The sequence below is a fragment of the Staurois parvus genome, unplaced genomic scaffold (assembly GCF_062004578.1).
Source record: "Staurois parvus isolate SC_StPar_1 unplaced genomic scaffold, SC_StPar_1.0 ptg000019l, whole genome shotgun sequence".
In the NCBI taxonomy this organism is placed as follows: Eukaryota; Metazoa; Chordata; class Amphibia; order Anura; family Ranidae; genus Staurois; species Staurois parvus.
In genome coordinates this window covers 1167062-1186661 of record NW_028317815.1, presented here as the reverse complement: position 1 = coordinate 1186661, position 19600 = coordinate 1167062, and the positions used below count along the sequence as shown (strand labels likewise).

At 46.3% G+C, this 19600-nt stretch overlaps 1 protein-coding gene across 1 annotated transcript in view; it reads left to right on the top strand.

The window, feature by feature from the left end:
- The window catches only part of GRM8 (glutamate metabotropic receptor 8), a 1278142-nt gene that overhangs the window by 825679 nt on the left and 432863 nt on the right, over positions 1-19600 (top strand). Inside the window, exon 6 of the mRNA XM_089684442.1 lies at positions 1009-1146. Within this exon, the coding sequence (XP_089540568.1) occupies positions 1009-1146 (138 nt within the window). The remainder of the gene's footprint in view (positions 1-1008; positions 1147-19600) is intronic.

The window sequence follows — 19600 nt, the reverse complement described above, 5'->3', positions numbered from 1 at the left end:
ATCATTAAGGTACACAACTGGCTTTAGAACCACTTTAAAATGTATCTAAATATTTACTATAATTTTTGCCCATTCTGACCAGTTGGGGTCAGATTGGGTAATAACCCTCTGTCTCTATGCTCTTTCTTAATGTGAATTTGCATATTTATGCACAGATCTTTTGTGCAGGCATGTAAATGTTATCCCATGCCTGTAGGTAACTTAGCGATTACTAGCAGGGGAAATTTTAACTAGTAAGACTGGTTTAAAGTGTAACTAAAGGCAACACTTTTTTAAAGTTTTGGATAGAGTGGAGAATGATTAGGATACCTATTAGGTTTTTATTGCTGTTTATACCCCTGTTGGGTAGATTCACCCTGTTTACTGCTATCATTGAAAGATAAAGTAAAAGAAAATCACACATTTTGGGTTCTTCCCATAACAGTAATATAGGGTAATCTTCCAGTGGAGAGATTAGTTCTGGTGACCTTGAGGGGGGCCCTTAATTTGCAGGGATTTCCTTTCACTTCCTGGGCTAAGGGACAGGAAGTGAAGGTAAATCTCCCCAATGAGACACTGATGGCAAAAAAACACTGTCAGAGGTTACAAACCCCCCTTATCAAAAATGAAAAAAAAAAAGTTCTACATTAAGCAAAGTTCGCAAACAGAAGGGCATACTTTGAATATGGAATAACTGTTCTTTGGTCCTTTCTTTGAAAAAACTCAAGTATCAAAAAAACAGGAGTTTTTGCAAACTATAGATCTTCCACTTTGGTGAGATGTATGAAGTGTTAATTTAATAGGTCTCATTCATCATTCTACTATCCTGGCAGATTCCTGTCAGAATCAACAGATATAAAAATCCTATGAGACAACAACAAAGCTTGCAACAACTATAGCTTTTATTGACTAGCATAAAATAAAAAACTACGCGCAGAATGTTAATTTAATATTTGACATATTTGAAGACCATTTAAATGCTAATACTACCTATTAACGGTTATTTTTGTTTTTCTTTTATGAAAATAGGATTTGATAGATATTTTAGAAGCCGGTCTTTAGCCAATAATCGAAGAAATGTTTGGTTTGCTGAATTTTGGGAAGAGAACTTTGGCTGCAAATTGGGATCACATGGTAAAAAGAATAGCCATTTAAAGAAATGTACAGGTAAGTAGAAGCATGTTAGACACATAAAATTGTTCTAGAAGTTAGGTAAATTAGGCTGTTTTATTGAAGGGTTTGAGAATCTTAATGTGGTAAATTGTGTGAATATTCACTTCAAATATTCAATAATTTCCATATAATATAAGTTAATTGGCATTTGCTTTATTGGATATTTAAGTGAATATTCACACAATTTATTGTGTGAAGGTTCTTAACGCCTTTAGTAAATTTCCCTCAGTGTGTTCCTTTTTCACCAGACAATGGAGACATTAGGTAAAATGCATTTTCTTTTTGTAAATTGCTTCAGCCTATTGTAAACAAAATTGTCTGTCATTATAATTGCTAAGATCATTGCTTCTTCATGCAGCCACCTTTGCTTCTAAGATTTGTCTACTTCACGATGGGTCGATTTTATTGAAGATTTTATGTGGATTTGTAACAAACCTATAGATCACGGCTAGGCCTTTTAGGAATACAATAGCAGACCGTTGGATTTGTGCTGATTGATGACAGTTGTTCTCGTGCACATCCTCCAGATAAGATCCGACATTAAATTATTAGCATTTAAGGGTTCAAATGCTTTGAAAATCACACCTCAGTACTTTAAATTTGACTACTTTTTAACACATTTTTTACCAGGGACCAGGGCTTTACTCTAGATCTGTGTCTTTCCATAGCACATAAGGCATCGTCCTTTAGCATGATTTAAATTAGTTTTACCGGTAGTGGTACTTCAATATCTGTGTACATTAAAAAATTGCAATAATATGTATGAAATGTGCAATATGGAAGATAAATCTGTAGTATAATAGGCTAATGTCCTTTGAGGGAACATATAGGTAAGAAGCTGGAAACACTACACTGGGCCTTTGTAGGCTGGGCAGCTGAAAGCAAGCTTTACACTAAAAAGGTAGACTGTTAATTTTGCTGTTGTCAGTATGCAACATTTTTGGTACAGCAGCCAGAGATTTTTTCCTATAAATTAACAAACCATTCAAAACTGATATTTCTTATTTTGGTAGATTCTATGGGATTAAATCATAAGCTTCTTGTGCATTTTGGGGACTCCATTTTTGTCATCTCCACGCTGTGCTGTTATTATTGGATGTTTGAATTTTGTATTTACTTTTTGTTATAGAGAAGGTAAACCAAGGTTTGTAAAGAGCAGAATTTTCTATTTAAGAAGGGAAGCTGAAAGTCAGGAAGAAAATTAACATGACAGTATGGTAGAGATATCTGGCCAATAGAATCCCTGTCACATACAAGAGGCTAGGGAGAGACTTGATTCACTGTGCTTCACCGAACATTGCCGCCCTGTCTTCGTCTCTTGACACAGACAGTGTTGCTTGGCTCTGGCCCCCACTCCCTCTTCACTGGATTTGATTGAAAAGAACATGACCCAATGGCTCCTGCTGCTATCAACCTGCCAAGTGAGGAAAGACTGAGTCAGGAGAGCCGCAGCTCTCGTGCACAGCGCTGGATCAACATCAGGCTCAGGTAAGTATAAGGGGAGTGAGGGGGGTGTCTATGACACAGAAAGCTTTTTACCATGATGCATAAAATGCATTAAGGTAATAACCTTGATGCTTTGGAACCAATTTATTACAAGATTCTTAGGTACAATCACAATCCAAGAGTAGTTCTTGGAGATATGAGTGGGCAGACTGAGAATTCCATATAAAAGAAAAAGTATAAAAGTAAAAAAAAAAGAAAAACACAAGCAATTACAGTGGTGAAAGTTATCTTGTGTTAATTCTGTACTTATTTTTAAAAATACTCAAACACAGTACTGCTACATTTTTGAGAGCAAGTGTACCCTATGTCTTATAAATTAAAAGACGGTTCATTCTGGTAGAAATGTGTGTCATCTTTTAGTATGATCCTTATATACTGCTGACAGTCTTCTAGGTCTGCAAATCTAAACTTTTCTACCTGTCCAGTCACATTAAAAATACTGCAAATATGGAGGAAAGTATTTTACACCTAAAATAACCTTTCTTTTTTAAAGTGTAAAATATACATTCTTTAAAAAACAAACTTGTCATACTAAGCTGCTCTGTACAATGGTTTTACACAGAGCAGTCCCAATTCTCCTCTTCTCGGGTCCCCCACTGGCTCTCCTGACCCCTCTCCCCGCCTAGTGCCCTCATAGCAAGCTGTTTGCTATTGGGGCACTCATACAAGCTTCGCTCCCAAGGCAGTTCTGTATGTCCATAAGGCACACAGACAGCCCAGATCAGCCGCGCCCCCTGCTCTCTCTTCACTGGCTGCCATTGGCAGCAGCAAGAACCAATGGTTCTTGCTACTGTGTCTGAGCCAATGAGGGGGGTGAGAACTGAGTGAGCCTCTGCTCTTGTTTACCTTGCTGGATTGAGATTGGGCTCAGGTAAGTATAAGAGTTGGTCTTGGGGGGAAGCTACTTGCCGAAGGTTTTTTAACTTTATCCCTTTGCATCGGCTCATCCCAGCACTTTAAGGGGTTTTAGATGCTGGGAAGCGGGGCAGGGTTTGTGATCTTGTGTGCTGTGATTAGCTGTCACAGCGGTCACATGATCGGAACGCTCCCAATCACAAGTAGAGATTGTGAGCTTTCTGTTAGCCACTAGTAACTGTAGTGGGAGCACACACGGTGTATGCTTTCGGCACAGTTCTGTTTTTTGGGTACTCATATATGCAGCTTCTCAGTGCTAAGACCCAGCTGACGAGAGGCCGCAGCCGGCAGCAAGGAGTTAATGCAGAGAATGCATTAAGGTAATATAAACCTTCTGCCTTTAAAACCACTTTAATTTATTCCTTTTTACTGATTTTCTTTTCTGTGGATATTCTTCTTTTGTGACACGCAGAAAACACTGTTCTGAGTGGACCAAAGCCAGATTAATGTTCTGCATGACTGTGAATAAGGTGAGAGGATAGAGTATAAAGATTACCACAGAGCATCTCTGTAGTATTCTGTGTGGGTTCATCGCTATTGGGATTTATTGGACTCTTACATTGTGCATGTTTTATTTCTGAAAAATAAATTTTGATGTATTCTGTTAAATCATCTAGGTAAAGGTACGGTTACTAAAGCACTTGTGGATTATTTCCTCCTAAACAGAGTTATTTACTTTACAAATAATGTATTCTGGTTATATTTATTATAGCTGCTTCAGTAATGGCAACAAAATCACATTGTAAGCTTAATTTCTGTTATTTAATTTTTTATTACATTTTATTTTTTTAAATTATATATGAAATCTTTAATTTTGCTTGCAGAATATTTGTGTATGACTGTTTTCATCACAATAAATGCAGTAGAAAAGGTTGAGGTGATTGTAGCCGTATTAGTGCATTTGCGACAGAAACAATTGAGTACTGTCTGTGATACTTTTTTTATTTGCACTAACATACAATTTTGAGGACAAGCTTTCGGGGTATGTCCCCTTCTTCAAGGTCTAAGTAGTACTATTACTAGTAGAAAAGGTCAAATCTTCCTACTAACAGTCAAGAAGTACAGTGCCTACAAAACTGAGAAGCTTGAAATGTACAACCAAAAGACTGCGTACATTTACAAGTTACTTTTAAGTTGCCTGAGCTTTGATATTCTACAGATTATGAGGATGATTTACTAAATAAATTGCCAGTTCCCACACACACACACACACACACACACACACACACACACACACACACACACACACACACACACACACACACAAATGATTCACTTCACTTGGGCACAGGTGCACTTTAAAACTGCTCATATGTCTTTTCATGACTATTTTATAGAATTGATTAATCTGAGGGGGCATTGTGGTAAAGCTGAAGCTTAACCCCTTGACGCCGATGTTACACAAATATGCAGCCTCACGGAACTGGGCTTTTTTTCATGGGGCCGCATATTTGCGTACCTGTCTTTGTGCTAGGAGCACGCCGCACTGCGCGCTCCCAGCACAAAGACCGTGGTGTCACTGAGAGCCCCGGGTCCCGTTCTAACGATCGGGAGATGGGACTCCCAATTCTAGGTCACATGATCACTGTGATAGCCTCTGATTGGCTATCACAGTGATCAGTCACTGTGCAGCCCGGCCCCCTTGTTTTTTTCTCTCTATGAATGGAGAAGACAGATACATTGTATCTCTCTAACTCCTGGCATAGAGAGAAAAACAATTTTGTAAAAAAAAGAGAAAAATAAATAAATATTAAAAAATAAAAGAAAAAATAAAGAAAAAATACCTAGATCAAGGTTTGATCTAGTTCAGTGCCAGGGTAGGTGTTTGGGTCAAGGTCAGGGTCAATGGTCAAGGTCAAAAGGTCAGGGTTAAAGGATAGGATTTAAAAATAAAATTGGTATTAGTTAGTATCAATGTCAGTGTGTTTTAGGTAAAAAAAAAAAATATTGTTTCTGGGCTGTACTACGGGTATAAACATCAAATAACATACACATATATGGTATCGCTGCAATCGCCAAGAGCTGGAGAATTTATTTTTGGTCATTCTTTTGTGCTGGGTTTAAGTAGTAACAAGAAACACACAGCTAAATAAAAAAAATGATTTTTTTTTTTACTATTTTGGGCCAGTTTTCCTTTGATAATAAAAAAAAATCAGGAGATATCCTTTACCATTTACCACCAAATGAAGCCCAATTTGTCTTGAAAAAAAAAAGGTATAATTCACCTGGATATACAAAGTAGTTGTGATGATATGTACGGTTTTACTAACACATGTCAACTTTGCAAAATTGTGCTTAGGCATTTAGATTTGTTGTACAATTAGGAGTGAAGGGGTTAATCTACTTATATGTTGATTTCCTTGGTTCCTCCCTATCTTTTTCACCAACATGCTAATAATATTTTTAAATAAAAGCTTTCTGTTTTCATCACATACCTTATTTTAGACTCAGTAATGCATTAACGGTGTCTCTGTACTTCTCTTTGCAATGCAGATAGGTCATGGCTGGTGGAAGGATCCAGCAGGATCCTGTACATAGCTTCGTGAAAACAACAGCATGTATATTTAGTATTCCTCTCAAGAGCCCTTAGTCCTGATGCAAGCAGCAGGATGGCTCTTGGAAGAGTTGCATACAGACTGCCATAGGTAACACCCACATTTAACTCCAAGTCTCCATGATTAAAAGATTTGAAATCCAATTTGAAATCCATCTGACTTGCTGAAATGCTAATGTACACTGTGAGACACTCACAATGTGCAGATAAATCAGACTAAGCATTTTCAGTACAGAAGGAGAACATGTACACCTGTGCTGCTGATGGTAAGGCTTCAGCTTTAACCACTTGCCTACTGGGCACTTATACCCCCTTCCTGCCCAGGCCAATTTTCAGCATTCAGCTCTGTTGCACTTTGAATGACAATTGCGCGGTCATGCAACATTGTACCCATATGACATTTTTTTCACACAAATAGAGATTTCTTTTGGTGGTATTTAATTGCCGCTGGGGTTTTAATTTTTTGCACTATAAACAAAAAAAGAGCAAAACATTTGGAAAAAAAGGTTTTTCTTTGTTTCTATTATAAAATTTTGCAAACAGGTAATTTTTCTCCTTCACTGATATGCATTGATGGGGCTGCACTGAAAGGCAGCATTAATGGGCACTGATAGGCAGCACTGATGAGATGGCACTGATGAGGTGACACTGGTGGGCATTGATGAGGAGGCACTGATGATGCTGCACTGATGGGCACTGATAGGCAGCGCTGAAGAGCACTGATAGGTGGCACTGATAGGTGACACTGAGGGGCATTGATGGGTGGCACTGAGGGGTGGCACTGCTGGGCACTGGTGGGCAGCACTGCTGTGCACTGATGGGCACAACTGATGGATGGCACTGCTGGGCAGCACTGGTGGGTGGCACTGCTGGGCACTGAACATCTGGGCGCTGGTCATCAATGCCCTGATGATCACTGCAGATGTCCTCTGTGACATTTGCCAGTTTGCAGATCTGTCAGAATATCTGCTTGCCCATACGGGATGTACAAGCAAGCAGATATACTGACAGGAAGAATGAACAATGCTGTGGTAGTTCATTGAGGAATACAAGCTGACAGCCGCTAAGGCTGTCAAGACTTGTAGTCTCTCATTCACAGAGGGCTGTGAATGAGTTATGCGGCTGGGCGGGTGGAACCCACACATGGCTACTTTTTAAAAGATTTAACAGCTAGCGAGGGGGGAAAAGATCCCCCACTAGCTGTCAAAGCGAGGGAGCGGGGGCGGTCTGATCTTAACATGTTACAAGTTACACCCTGAATATGGATGGAACATGTACCTGTTATGAAAGGTGAACCTATCCTTTAAATGCAACTAAGGCAAGTACTTTAATTTGGCTTGGTATCAGTCTCTTGTAATCCCCTGGACTGTAGAGCTCAGACTGGGAGACAGAAGAGAAGCACTTGAGAAATAGAGAGTATGGACTTTGTAGGCACATAACCACAACCAAAACTTGTTAAAAAATACTTTCTTTATTACAGTTATTTAGAAGTTAAAAACAAAAAAAGAAGTGTATGCAATAATGCACAACAGTTAATGGCTCAACATAACTAATCATGATAGCACCAGAACATAGTTGAATCAGAAATAACATTGGAAAAGGTTACCTCCATAGGTAATTGAAGATTTAAATATTAATGCCACATGGGCTACCAATTTGTGATGAATAATTGGTCCAGCTAGGGGATACTCTGATTCCAGTAAATTATTTGCTTGACATGTTTCGTGCCAATAAGTCGCTTCCTCTGGAGCTAATTAGGTGCATCTAGTAAGAAAATAGACATACAGCTTTAATAATTAACATAAATACAGTAACCAATCATATCAAGGCATTGAGAGATAGTGTTGTTACTTACAAATGTAGCAAAACAAAATAAAACCTAATAATGGTAGAGAAGAGCAGAGACCATTAGGACTGCCAGATCTATATGTCTGGATATGGAGGCACATCAGGAGACTGTAAAGGGCACCATAAAAAACAGGATAAGAACATGGGTAGGCCTAGAGTATGTAATGTATATTAAAGGAAGAAAAAAGTGCCTCTAAGTGCAGTATGTCAAAACATTTATTAGGGAGCAATGTAAAAGCACTCACATGGTGAAAAAGGTAAGAAAGCTCAGGTATGTAAGGTAATGGCCAAGTCCTCGCTGCAATAGCGGCGTCTATGCTAAGGGAGACTGTGGATGTCACAAGAAACTGGCCGGCATGTGAAGTCTCTGAAGATGGCGTCTGGAGTGTACCTTGGAGTGCAACGTCAACGTGAGCGTGATGACGTAGGAGAGACCAGTATGCAAAGCGATGCGTTTCGGAGCATGCGCTAAACCACTAGGCGGCAAAAGCGCTCTCCCTTCTCAAGCTGAAATGGAGGATGTGGCTATATACTGTATATATATATATATATATACATATATATATATATATATATATATATACATGTATATATATATATATATATACATATATATATATAGGAATTCCAATAACCAATTAACAAAGATAAAAGGCAATTCTAAAAGCATATCAATTGTTAAGGGTTCGTGGCTTAAAAAATACAGAAAAAATAGAGAAAAGATACATGAAAAAAAAAAATAAAGAATATATATAAATAGAGATGAGCGAAGAAATGAAAAATTCGATTCGACTGATTCGGCGAATTCGTGGACAATATTCGATTCGAGTCGAATAAATTCGCTGTGAATTTAACTTAAAAAAGGGTGTTTCTAGGCTTCAGAGAGACTTAATATTAGTGCAGAACACTGTACCTTTAATTTAAATGCCCTTGGAGTCTGCTGGGGAAGAGAAATAATACTGTCAGTCAGTATGACATGCAGATGAGTGCCGTCGATCTTAGAATCACCGCACACTTCACTCATTTGGGCAGTCACGGGGCCAAAACCAGAGTGTGGAGCCACAGTGTGGCGGTGGAGGCAGCAGCAATGGGAGGCCATACAGCACCCTATGACAAAAATGGAAACCACCAGCAGTGTGAGGAGACCTGAAAGTGGCACATGGCAGAGTGTGGCGATAGAGACAGCAGCAATGGGAGGCCGTACAGGGACCCATGACACACTCTGGACCTGGCAGCAGCATGAGGAGGCGGTACAGGGGCCCATGACAGATTACGGGCCTGGCAGCAGCATGAGGAGTCGGTACAGGGGCCCATGGCAGATTACGGGCCTGGCAGCAGCAATGGGAGGCCGTACAGGGACCCATGACACACTCTGGACCTGGCAGCAGCATGGGGAGGCGGTACAGGGGCCCATGACAGATTACGGGCCTGGCAGCAGCATGAGGAGTCGGTACGGGGGCCCATGACACACTCTGGACCTGGCAGCAGCATGAGGAGGCGGTACAGGGGCGCATGACAGATTACGAGCCTGGCAGCAGCAACTTGGACAGGAGGACGTTCAGCTTCTGCACCGTCGGGTGCGTGCTCGCAAACTGTTGTCTCTTGGAAACGGATTCCAAGAAAGACTGCTGACGGAATCCGTGAAGAGGAGTAGCAGGAGAAGGAGCATCTGAACGAGCGGAATATGCCAACAAGCGACAACAGTGGCCCATGACAGATTACGGGCCTGGCAGCAGCATGAGGAGTCGGTACGGGGGCCCATGGCAGATTACGGGCCTGGCAGCAGCTATGGGAGGCCCGTAATCTGCCAGCACCCTATGACAAAAAATGGAACCCACCAGCAGTGTGAGGAGACCTGAAAGTGGCACATGGCAGAGTGTGGCGATGGAGACAGCAGCAATGGGAGGCCGTACAGGGACCCATGAGAGACTCTGGACCTGGCAGCAGCATGAGGAGGCGGTATAGGGGCCCATGGCAGATTAGGGGCCTGGCAGCAGCTATGGGAGGCCCGTAATCTGCCAGCACCCTATGACAAAAAATGGAACACACCAGCAGTGTGAGGAGACCTGAAAGTGGCACATGGCAGAGTGTGGCGATGGAGGCAGCAGCAATGGGAGGCCGTACAGGGACCCATGAGAGACTCTGGACTTGGCAGCAGCATGAGGAGGCGGTATAGGGGCCCATGGCAGATTAGGGGCCTGGCAGCAGCTATGGGAGGCCCGTAATCTGCCAGCACCCTATGACAAAAAATGGAACACACCAGCAGTGTGAGGAGACCTGAAAGTGGCACATGTTTGGGGCATGATTCATGGCGGATTTAGTCAGTTGTGTCAGGAACTGGTGGTTTGAAATCCAGACTAATCCACGCCTGATTCATTTTCACAAACGTCAGTCTCTCCACACTTTGGGTGGACAGTCGTGTCCTCCGCGGAGTTGCAATACCTCCTGCCGCACTAAACACGCGCTCCGATGCCACGCTACTGGCCGGGCATGACAGCCTTTCAAGGGCAAATTCAGCTAGTTGGGGCCAAAGGTCAAGTTTCGTTGCCCAGTAGTCAAGGGGATTGTCTACCTCGGTTGGCAGGGTGCTGTCCAAGTAGGCCTAAGCCTGTTGTTTGAGGTCCTGCTCCAGGTCCACCTGATGCTGCTGCTGCTGCTGCGGCTGGTTAGTAGTTTCCTCACTGCGCTGGTGAAGAAAGCTACTCATCATCGACTGCAGACTGAGGCAGCCGCTGCTGGTGGAGCTGCCACTGCTCCTACCACCCCACCCCTCCCCTGCTGCCATGGCAGCGGAACACGAGCGCACAGGGCCCACAGTGTCTGAGGATGGACGTTGGCGCAGACAGGCAGAGACCAGCTGACTACATAGGTGTTTTTTATAGTACGTTATTTTGGCCTCCCTCTCAGCAGGTGTGAAAAAGGCCACCATTTTTGAACGGTAGCGAGGGTCCAACAAGGTGGACAGCCAAAAGTCATCCCTCTGTCTGATGGTTATTATTCGGCTGTCGCTACGCAAGCAACCGAGCATGCTATGGGCCATTTGTGCCAAGGAATGCGAGGGACTCCCTGCCTCCATCTCCACAGCATACTGCCACGGTGCGTCTAGGTCCTCTGTCTCCTCTTCCTCCTCCTCTACCAGATGCTCCTGCTCCTCCACTCCTGTCCGCTGAGTGGAAAAACCACCCATTTCACTCAATAATTCCTGAGCACCAATGTCCTCCTCTACCTCCTCCTCTTCTTCCAGTCCTGCCCCCACAGGGGCCATGTGGCGTTGAGATCTGTGCGCCACGTCTACCGCACCCTGACCAGCCATTGTTAACAGCATTTGTTCCAGGACGTGCAACAGAGGAATGACGTCGTTCATCCCATAGTCCTGCCGACTCACGAATAGCGTGGCCTCCTCAAAGGGCCTGAGCAAGCGCAGGTGTCACGCATGAGCTGCCAATGGCTGACATCTAAGTTACACAGGGAGTACCTTTATCTGCTTTTAACATCAGGAAATCTGTGATGGCCTTTTGCTGTTCGTAAAGGCGGTCTAACATATGTAGGGTTGAATTCCACCTTGTTGCAACGTCACAGCATGAGGAGTCGGTATAGGGGCCCATGGCAGATTAGGGGCCTGGCAGCAGTTATGGGAGGCCCATAATCTGCCAGCACCCTATGACAAAAAATGGAACACACCAGCAGTGTGAGGAGACCTGAAAGTGGCACATGGCAGAGTGTGGCGATGGAGACAGCAGCAATGGGAGGCCGTACAGGGACCCATGAGAGACTCTGGACCTGGCAGCAGCATGAGGAGGCGGTATATAGGGGCCTACGGCAGATTAGGGGCCTGGCAGCAGCTATAGGAGGCCCGTAATCTGCCAGCACCCTATGTCAAAAAATTCAACACACCAGCAGTGTGTGAGGAGACCTGAAAGTGGCACATGGCAGAGTGTGGCGATGGAGACAGCAGCAATGGGAGGCCGTACAGGGACCCATGACAGACTCTGGACTTGGCAGCAGCATGAGGAGGCGGTATATAGGGGCTTATGGCAGATTAGGGGCCTGGCAGCAGCTATAGGAGGCCCGTAATCTGCCAGCACCCTATGTCAAAAAATTCAACACACCAGCAGTGTGAGGAGACCTGAAAGTGGCACATGGCAGAGTGTGGCGATGGAGACAGCAGCAATGGGAGGCCGTACAGGGACCCATGACAGACTCTGAACTTGGCAGCAGCATGAGGAGGCGTTATATAGGGGCCCATGGCAGATTAGGGGCCTGGCAGCAGCTATGTGAGGCCCGTAATCTGCCTGCACCCTATGTCAAAAAATTTAACACACCAGCAGTGTGAAGAGACCTGAAAGTGGCACATGGCAGCAGAGTGTGGCGATGGAGACAGCAGCAATGGGAGGCCGTACAGGGACCATGACAGACTCTGGACTTGGCAGCAGCATGAGGAGGCGGTATATAGGGGCCCATGGCAGATTAGGGGCCTGGCAGCAGCTATGTGAGGCCCGTTATCTTGCAGCACCCTATGTCAAAAAATTTAACACACCAGCAGTGTGAAGAGACCTGAAAGTGGCACATGGCAGCAGAGTGTGGCGATGGAGACAGCAGCAATGGGAGGCCGTACAGGGACCCATGAGAGACTCTGGACCTGGCAGCAGCAGGAGGAGGCGGTATATAGGGGCCCATGGCAGATTAGGGGCCTGGCAGCAGCTATGTGAGGCCCGTAATCTGCCTGCACCCTATGTCAAAAAATTTAACACACCAGCAGTGTGAAGAGACCTGAAAGTGGCACATGGCAGCAGAGTGTGGCGATGGAGACAGCAGCAATGGGAGGCCGTACAGGGACCCATGACAGACTCTGAACTTGGCAGCAGCATGAGGAGGCGGTATATAGGGGCCCATGGCAGATTAGGGGCCTGGCAGCAGCTATAGGAGGCCCGTAATCTGCCAGCACCCTATGTCAAAAAATTTAACACACCAGCAGTGTGAAGAGACCTGAAAGTGGCACATGGCAGCAGAGTGTGGCGATGGAGACAGCAGCAATGGGAGGCCGTACAGGGACCCATGAGAGACTCTAGACTTGGCAGCAGCATGAGGAGGCGGTATATAGGGGCCCATGGCAGATTAGGGGCCTGGCAGCAGCTATGTGAGGCCCGTAATCTGCCTGCACCCTATGTCAAAAAATTAAACACACCAGCAGTGTGAAGAGACCTGAAAGTGGCACATGGCATGAGAGACTCTGGACCTGGCAGCAGCAGGAGGAGGTGGTATATAGGGGCCCATGGCAGATTAGGGGCCTGGCAGCAGCTATGTGAGGCCCGTAATCTGCCTGCACCCTATGTCAAAAAATTTAACACACCAGCAGTGTGAAGAGACCTGAAAGTGGCACATGGCAGCAGAGTGTGGCGATGGAGACAGCAGCAATGGGAGGCCGTACAGGGACCATGACAGACTCTGGACTTGGCAGCAGCATGAGGAGGCGGTATATAGGGGCCCATGGCAGATTAGGGGCCTGGCAGCAGCTATGTGAGGCCCGTTATCTTGCAGCACCCTATGTCAAAAAATTTAACACACCAGCAGTGTGAAGAGACCTGAAAGTGGCACATGGCAGCAGAGTGTGGCGATGGAGACAGCAGCAATGGGAGGCCGTACAGGGACCCATGAGAGACTCTAGACTTGGCAGCAGCATGAGGAGGCGGTATATAGGGGCCCATGGCAGATTAGGGGCCTGGCAGCAGCTATGTGAGGCCCGTAATCTGCCTGCACCCTATGTCAAAAAATTTAACACACCAGCAGTGTGAAGAGACCTGAAAGTGGCACATGGCAGCAGAGTGTGGCGATGGAGACAGCAGCAATGGGAGGCCGTACAGGGACCCATGAGAGACTCTGGACCTGGCAGCAGCAGGAGGAGGCGGTATATAGGGGCCTATGGCAGATTAGGGGCCTGGCAGCAGCTATAGGAGGCCCGTAATCTGCCAGCACCCTATGTCAAAAAATTCAACACACCAGCAGTGTGAGGAGACCTGAAAGTGGCACATGTTTGAGGCATGATTCATGGCGGATTTAGTCAGTTGTGTCAGGAACTGGTGGTTTGAAATCCAGACTAATCCACGCCTGATTCATTTTCACAAACGTGAGTCTCTCCACACTTTGGGTGGACAGTCGTGTCCTCCGCGGAGTTACAATACCTCCTGCCGCACTAAACACGCGCTCCGATGCCACGCTACTGGCCGGGCATGACAGCCTTTCAAGGGCAAATTCAGCTAGTTGGGGCCAAAGGTCAAGTTTCGTTGCCCAGTAGTCAAGGGGATTGTCTACCTCGGTTGGCAGGGTGCTGTCCAAGTAGGCCCAAGCCTGTTGTTTGAGCTCCTGCTCCAGGTCCACCTGATGCTGCTGCTGCTGCTGCGGCTGGTTAGTAGTTTCCTCACTGCGCTGGTGAAGAAAGCTACTCATCATCGACTGCAGACTGAGGCAGCCGCTGCTGGTGGAGCTGCCACTGCTCCTACCACCCCACCCCTCCCCTGCTGCCATGCCAGCGGAACGCGAGCGCACAGGGCCCACAGTGTCTGAGGATGGACGTTGGCGCACAAAGGCAGAGACCAACTGACTACATAGGTGGTTTTTATAGTACGTAATTTTGGCCTCCCTCTCAGCAGGTGTGAAAAAGGCCACCATTTTGGACCGGTAGCGAGGGTCCAACAAGGTGGACAGCCAAAAGTCATCCCTCTGTCTGATGGTTATTATTCGGCTGTCGCTACGCAAGCAACCGAGCATGCTATGGGCCATTTGTGCCAAGGAATGCGAGGGACTCCCTGCCTCCATCTCCACAGCATACTGCCACGGTGCGTCTGGGTCCTCTGTCTCCTCCTCCTCCTCCTCTACCAGATGCTCCTGCTCCTCCACTCCTGTCCGCTGAGTGGAAAAACCACCCATTTCACTCAATAATTCCTGAGCACAAATGTCCTCCTCTACCTCCTCCTCTTCTTCCTGTCCTGCCCCCACAGGGGTCATGTGGCGTTGAGATCTGTGCGCCACGTCTACCGCACCCTGACCAGCCATTGTTAACAGCATTTGTTCCAGGACGTGCAACAGAGGAATGACGTCGTTCATCCCATAGTCCTGCCGACTCACGAATAGCGTGGCCTCCTCAAAGGGCCTGAGCAAGCGGCAGGTGTCACGCATGAGCTGCCAATGGCTGACATCTAAGTTACACAGGGGAGTACCTTTATCCGCTTGTAACATCAGGAAATCGGTGATGGCCTTTCGCTGCTCGTAAAGGCGGTCTAACATGTGTAGGGTTGAATTCCACCTTGTTGCAACGTCGCAGATCAGGCGATGCTGTGGAATTCCGTTCTGCCGCTGCAGCTCAATGAGGGTGTTCTTTGCGGTGTAGGAATGGCTGAAATGCATGCACAGTTTACGTGACATTTTAAGGATGTCTTGCAGTGGGATGGTGGATTTTAGGAACCGCTTGACAACCAGATTGAACACGTGAGCCATGCATGGCGCATGGCACAACCTTCCTTGACGCAGAGCAGACACCATGTTCTTTCCGTTGTCAGTCAACATGGTTCCGATTTTTAGTTTGCGCGGAGACAGCCATCTGTCGATTTCTCTGTTCATTACACTCAGCAGTTCCTCCCCTGTGTGACTACGTTCGCCAAGGCATACCAGGTGCAGCACAGCGTGACACCGTTGCGCCCTGCACATGTGATATGCCGGTCGGGTAATGGGACTTGGCACGGGGGTGGCGGCTGAGGACACGGCGGAAAAAGAGGTGGTAGAGGCGGACATGCTTGCTGGACCAAGGACGTGCAAACGTGGAGGCAAAAGCGTCGTGACCTGTCCAAGTTGCTGGTGCGGCTGTGCCGGCACCACGTTCACCCAGTGGGCCGTAAATGACATGTACTGTCCCTGACCGTAGTTACAGCTCCACACGTCGGCGCTGCCGTGCACTTTGGCAGAGACCGACATGCTCAAAGACTGGCCCACCATCTCTTCTACATGTGAATGCAGGGCTGGCACTGCCTTTTGGGCAAAGAAATGACGGCTTGGCACTCTCCACCGCGGCGCGGCACAAGCCATCATTTCTCGGAAAGGTGCTGAGTCCACCAGTTGGAAAGGGAGGGACTGCAGCACCAGCAACTTGGACAGGAGGACGTTCAGCTTTTGCACCGTCGGGTGCGTGCTCGCAAACTGTTGTCTCTTGGATACGGATTCCAAGAAAGACTGTTGACGGAATCCGAGAAGAGGAGTAGCAGGAGAAGGAGCATCTGAACGAGCGGAAGATGCCAATGAGCGACAACTCCCCTCAGCAGAGGTGTTGGAGCCTTGACTGGCTGATAGAGGGCGATTGACGACGTCGGGTGACGGAGCAAGTAACGGAGCGGGTGATGGAGCGGGGGCTGGGGCAGGCAGAACCGCCGTATGTTTATCACGGTTTTCCCAGGCCACCGAATGGTGACGCTGCATATGCTGACGCAACGCTGTAGTCCCAACATGGGCCCCCTGGCCACGCTTGCATTTCTGGCCACATAGTCGACATACGGCTACGTTTACTTCCTCGGGCGGCTTGAGGAAAAATTGCCACACCACCGAGTAGGAAACTTTGCCCCCGCTACTCTTCACTGGCTGACTGCTACTTCCTCCGTGCGCACCGGCACCACTACTGGCCGTGGTGGTAGGCTGCAGTGGAGCTGGTGCTCTACTCCGTGGACGTTTGGCTCCACTGACACTGATGCGACCCTGCTGCTGTCTCCTGGGCAACCCACCGACTGTTTTGCTCGCTGCCAAGCTGCCACCCTCTTCTCCTGATGATGCGGAAGAAATTGCCTGATGACGACGAGGCTGCCAAGTGCGATCAACCTCCTCATCATCAAGTAGGGTCTCCGCCTCACTACTAGCCCCCTCGGCTGCGTCTGGGTCAGGAGACAGACCTGTCTCTAGACCGGCTACCGAGCCACTCTCCTCGCCAGTACTTGTTCGCTTGGCTGCTGAAAAGGCCGATGTCTCCCCCCGTTCCTGACCGCCCTCTGTTAGCTCTTCCTCACTGTACAGTGGGGCTGAGCCCACAGCATGCGATACTTCGCTTGGTGAGGGAACAGCAAAGGACAGGGGCAGGTAGAGGACACGTGATTTCAGTGGGCTTGGTCCCGGGCCATGCCAACTAACGGTTGTGTCTGACGTACCCACCGACCGTTGGCTGTAGGTGTCAGAGGTGACCTGGGAAGAGGAAGACGACCGAGCCAACCAATCAATGACGGCAGGGTTGTCGGTGGAGACACGACCGCTGGATGACACCGGGAGCACTGGCCTCTGGCTGCGAATACTGCTGCCTCGACCCCTTCCTCTGCTGCCACGTCTGCTCGCTCCTAAAACATTGCCTCCTCTGCCACTCCTCTGCATGTTGTCTGACATACTATTTAATTCAACGATTAGGTGTCCCTGAGTAACAATTCTCTGGCACTCAGTAACAATTCTGTCTGTCCCTGAGTATGAATTCTGTGGCCCTGAGTAACAATTGTGTGTCTGTGCAAGTAACAATTCTGTGTCTGTGCAAGTAACAATTTTGTGTCTGTGAGAGTAACAATTCTCTGGCACTCAGTAACAATTCTGTCTGTCCCTGAGTAACAATTCTCTGGCACTCAGTAACAATTCTGTCTGTCCCTGAGTAACAATTCTGTCTGTCCCTGAGTATGAATTCTGTGGCCCTGAGTAAGAATTCTCTGGCACTCAGTAACAATTCTGTCTGTCCCTGAGTATGAATTCTGTGGCCCTGAGTAACAATTGTGTGTCTGTGCAAGTAACAATTCTGTGTCTGTGCAAGTAACAATTTTGTGTCTGTGAGAGTAACAATTCTCTGGCACTCAGTAACAATTCTGTCTGTCCCTGAGTAACAATTCTCTGGCACTCAGTAACAATTCTGTCTGTCCCTGAGTATGAATTCTGTGGCCCTGAGTAACAATTCTGTCTCTGTGCGAGTAACAATTCTGTGTCTGTGCAAGTAACAATTTTGTGTCTGTGAGAGTAACAATTCTCTGGCACTCAGTAACAATTCTGTCTGTCCCTGAGTAACAATTCTCTGGCACTCAGTAACAATTCTGTCTGTCCCTGAGTAACAATTCTCTGGCACTCAGTAACAATTCTGTCTGTCCCTGAGTAACAATTCTCTGGCACTCAGTAACAATTGTGTGTCTGTGCAAGTAACAATTCTGTGTCTGTGCAAGTAACAATTTTGTGTCTGTGAGAGTAACAATTCTCTGGCACTCAGTAACAATTCTGTCTGTCCCTGAGTAACAATTCTCTGGCACTCAGTAACAATTCTGTCTGTCCCTGAGTATGAATTCTGTGGCCCTGAGTAACAATTCTGTCTCTGTGCGAGTAACAATTCTGTGTCTGTGCAAGTAACAATTTTGTGTCTGTGAGAGTAACAATTCTCTGGCACTCAGTAACAATTCTGTCTGTCCCTGAGTAACAATTCTCTGGCACTCAGTAACAATTCTGTCTGTCCCTGAGTAACAATTCTCTGGCACTCAGTAACAATTCTGTCTGTCCCTGAGTAACAATTCTCTGGCACTCAGTAACAATTGTGTGTCTGTGCAAGTAACAATTCTGTGTCTGTGCAAGTAACAATTTTGTGTCTGTGAGAGTAACAATTCTCTGGCACTCAGTAACAATTCTGTCTGTCCCTGAGTAACAATTCTCTGGCACTCAGTAACAATTCTGTCTGTCCCTGAGTATGAATTCTGTGGCCCTGAGTAACAATTCTGTCTCTGTGCGAGTAACAATTCTGTGTCTGTGCAAGTAACAATTTTGTGTCTGTGAGAGTAACAATTCTCTGGCACTCAGTAACAATTCTGTCTGTCCCTGAGTAACAATTCTATGGCACTCAGTAACAATTCTGTCTTCCCTGAGTAACAATTCTCTGGCACTCAGTAACAATTCTGTCTGTCCCTGAGTATGAATTCTGTGGCCCTGAGTAACAATTCTGTCTCTGTGCGAGTAACAATTCTGTGTCTGTGCAAGTAACAATTTTGTGTCTGTGAGAGTAACAATTCTCTGGCACTCAGTAACAATTCTGTCTGTCCCTGAGTAACAATTCTCTGGCACTCAGTAACAATTCTGTCTGTCCCTGAGTAACAATTCTCTGGCACTCAGTAACAATTGTGTGTCTGTGCAAGTAACAATTCTGTGTCTGTGCAAGTAACAATTTTGTGTCTGTGAGAGTAACAATTCTCTGGCACTCAGTAACAATTCTGTCTGTCCCTGAGTAACAATTCTCTGGCACTCAGTAACAATTCTGTCTGTCCCTGAGTATGAATTCTGTGGCCCTGAGTAACAATTCTGTCTCTGTGCGAGTAACAATTCTGTGTCTGTGCAAGTAACAATTTTGTGTCTGTGAGAGTAACAATTCTCTGGCACTCAGTAACAATTCTGTCTGTCCCTGAGTAACAATTCTCTGGCACTCAGTAACAATTCTGTCTGTCCCTGAGTAACAATTCTCTGGCACTCAGTAACAATTCTGTCTGTCCCTGAGTAACAATTCTCTGGCACTCAGTAACAATTGTGTGTCTGTGCAAGTAACAATTCTGTGTCTGTGCAAGTAACAATTTTGTGTCTGTGAGAGTAACAATT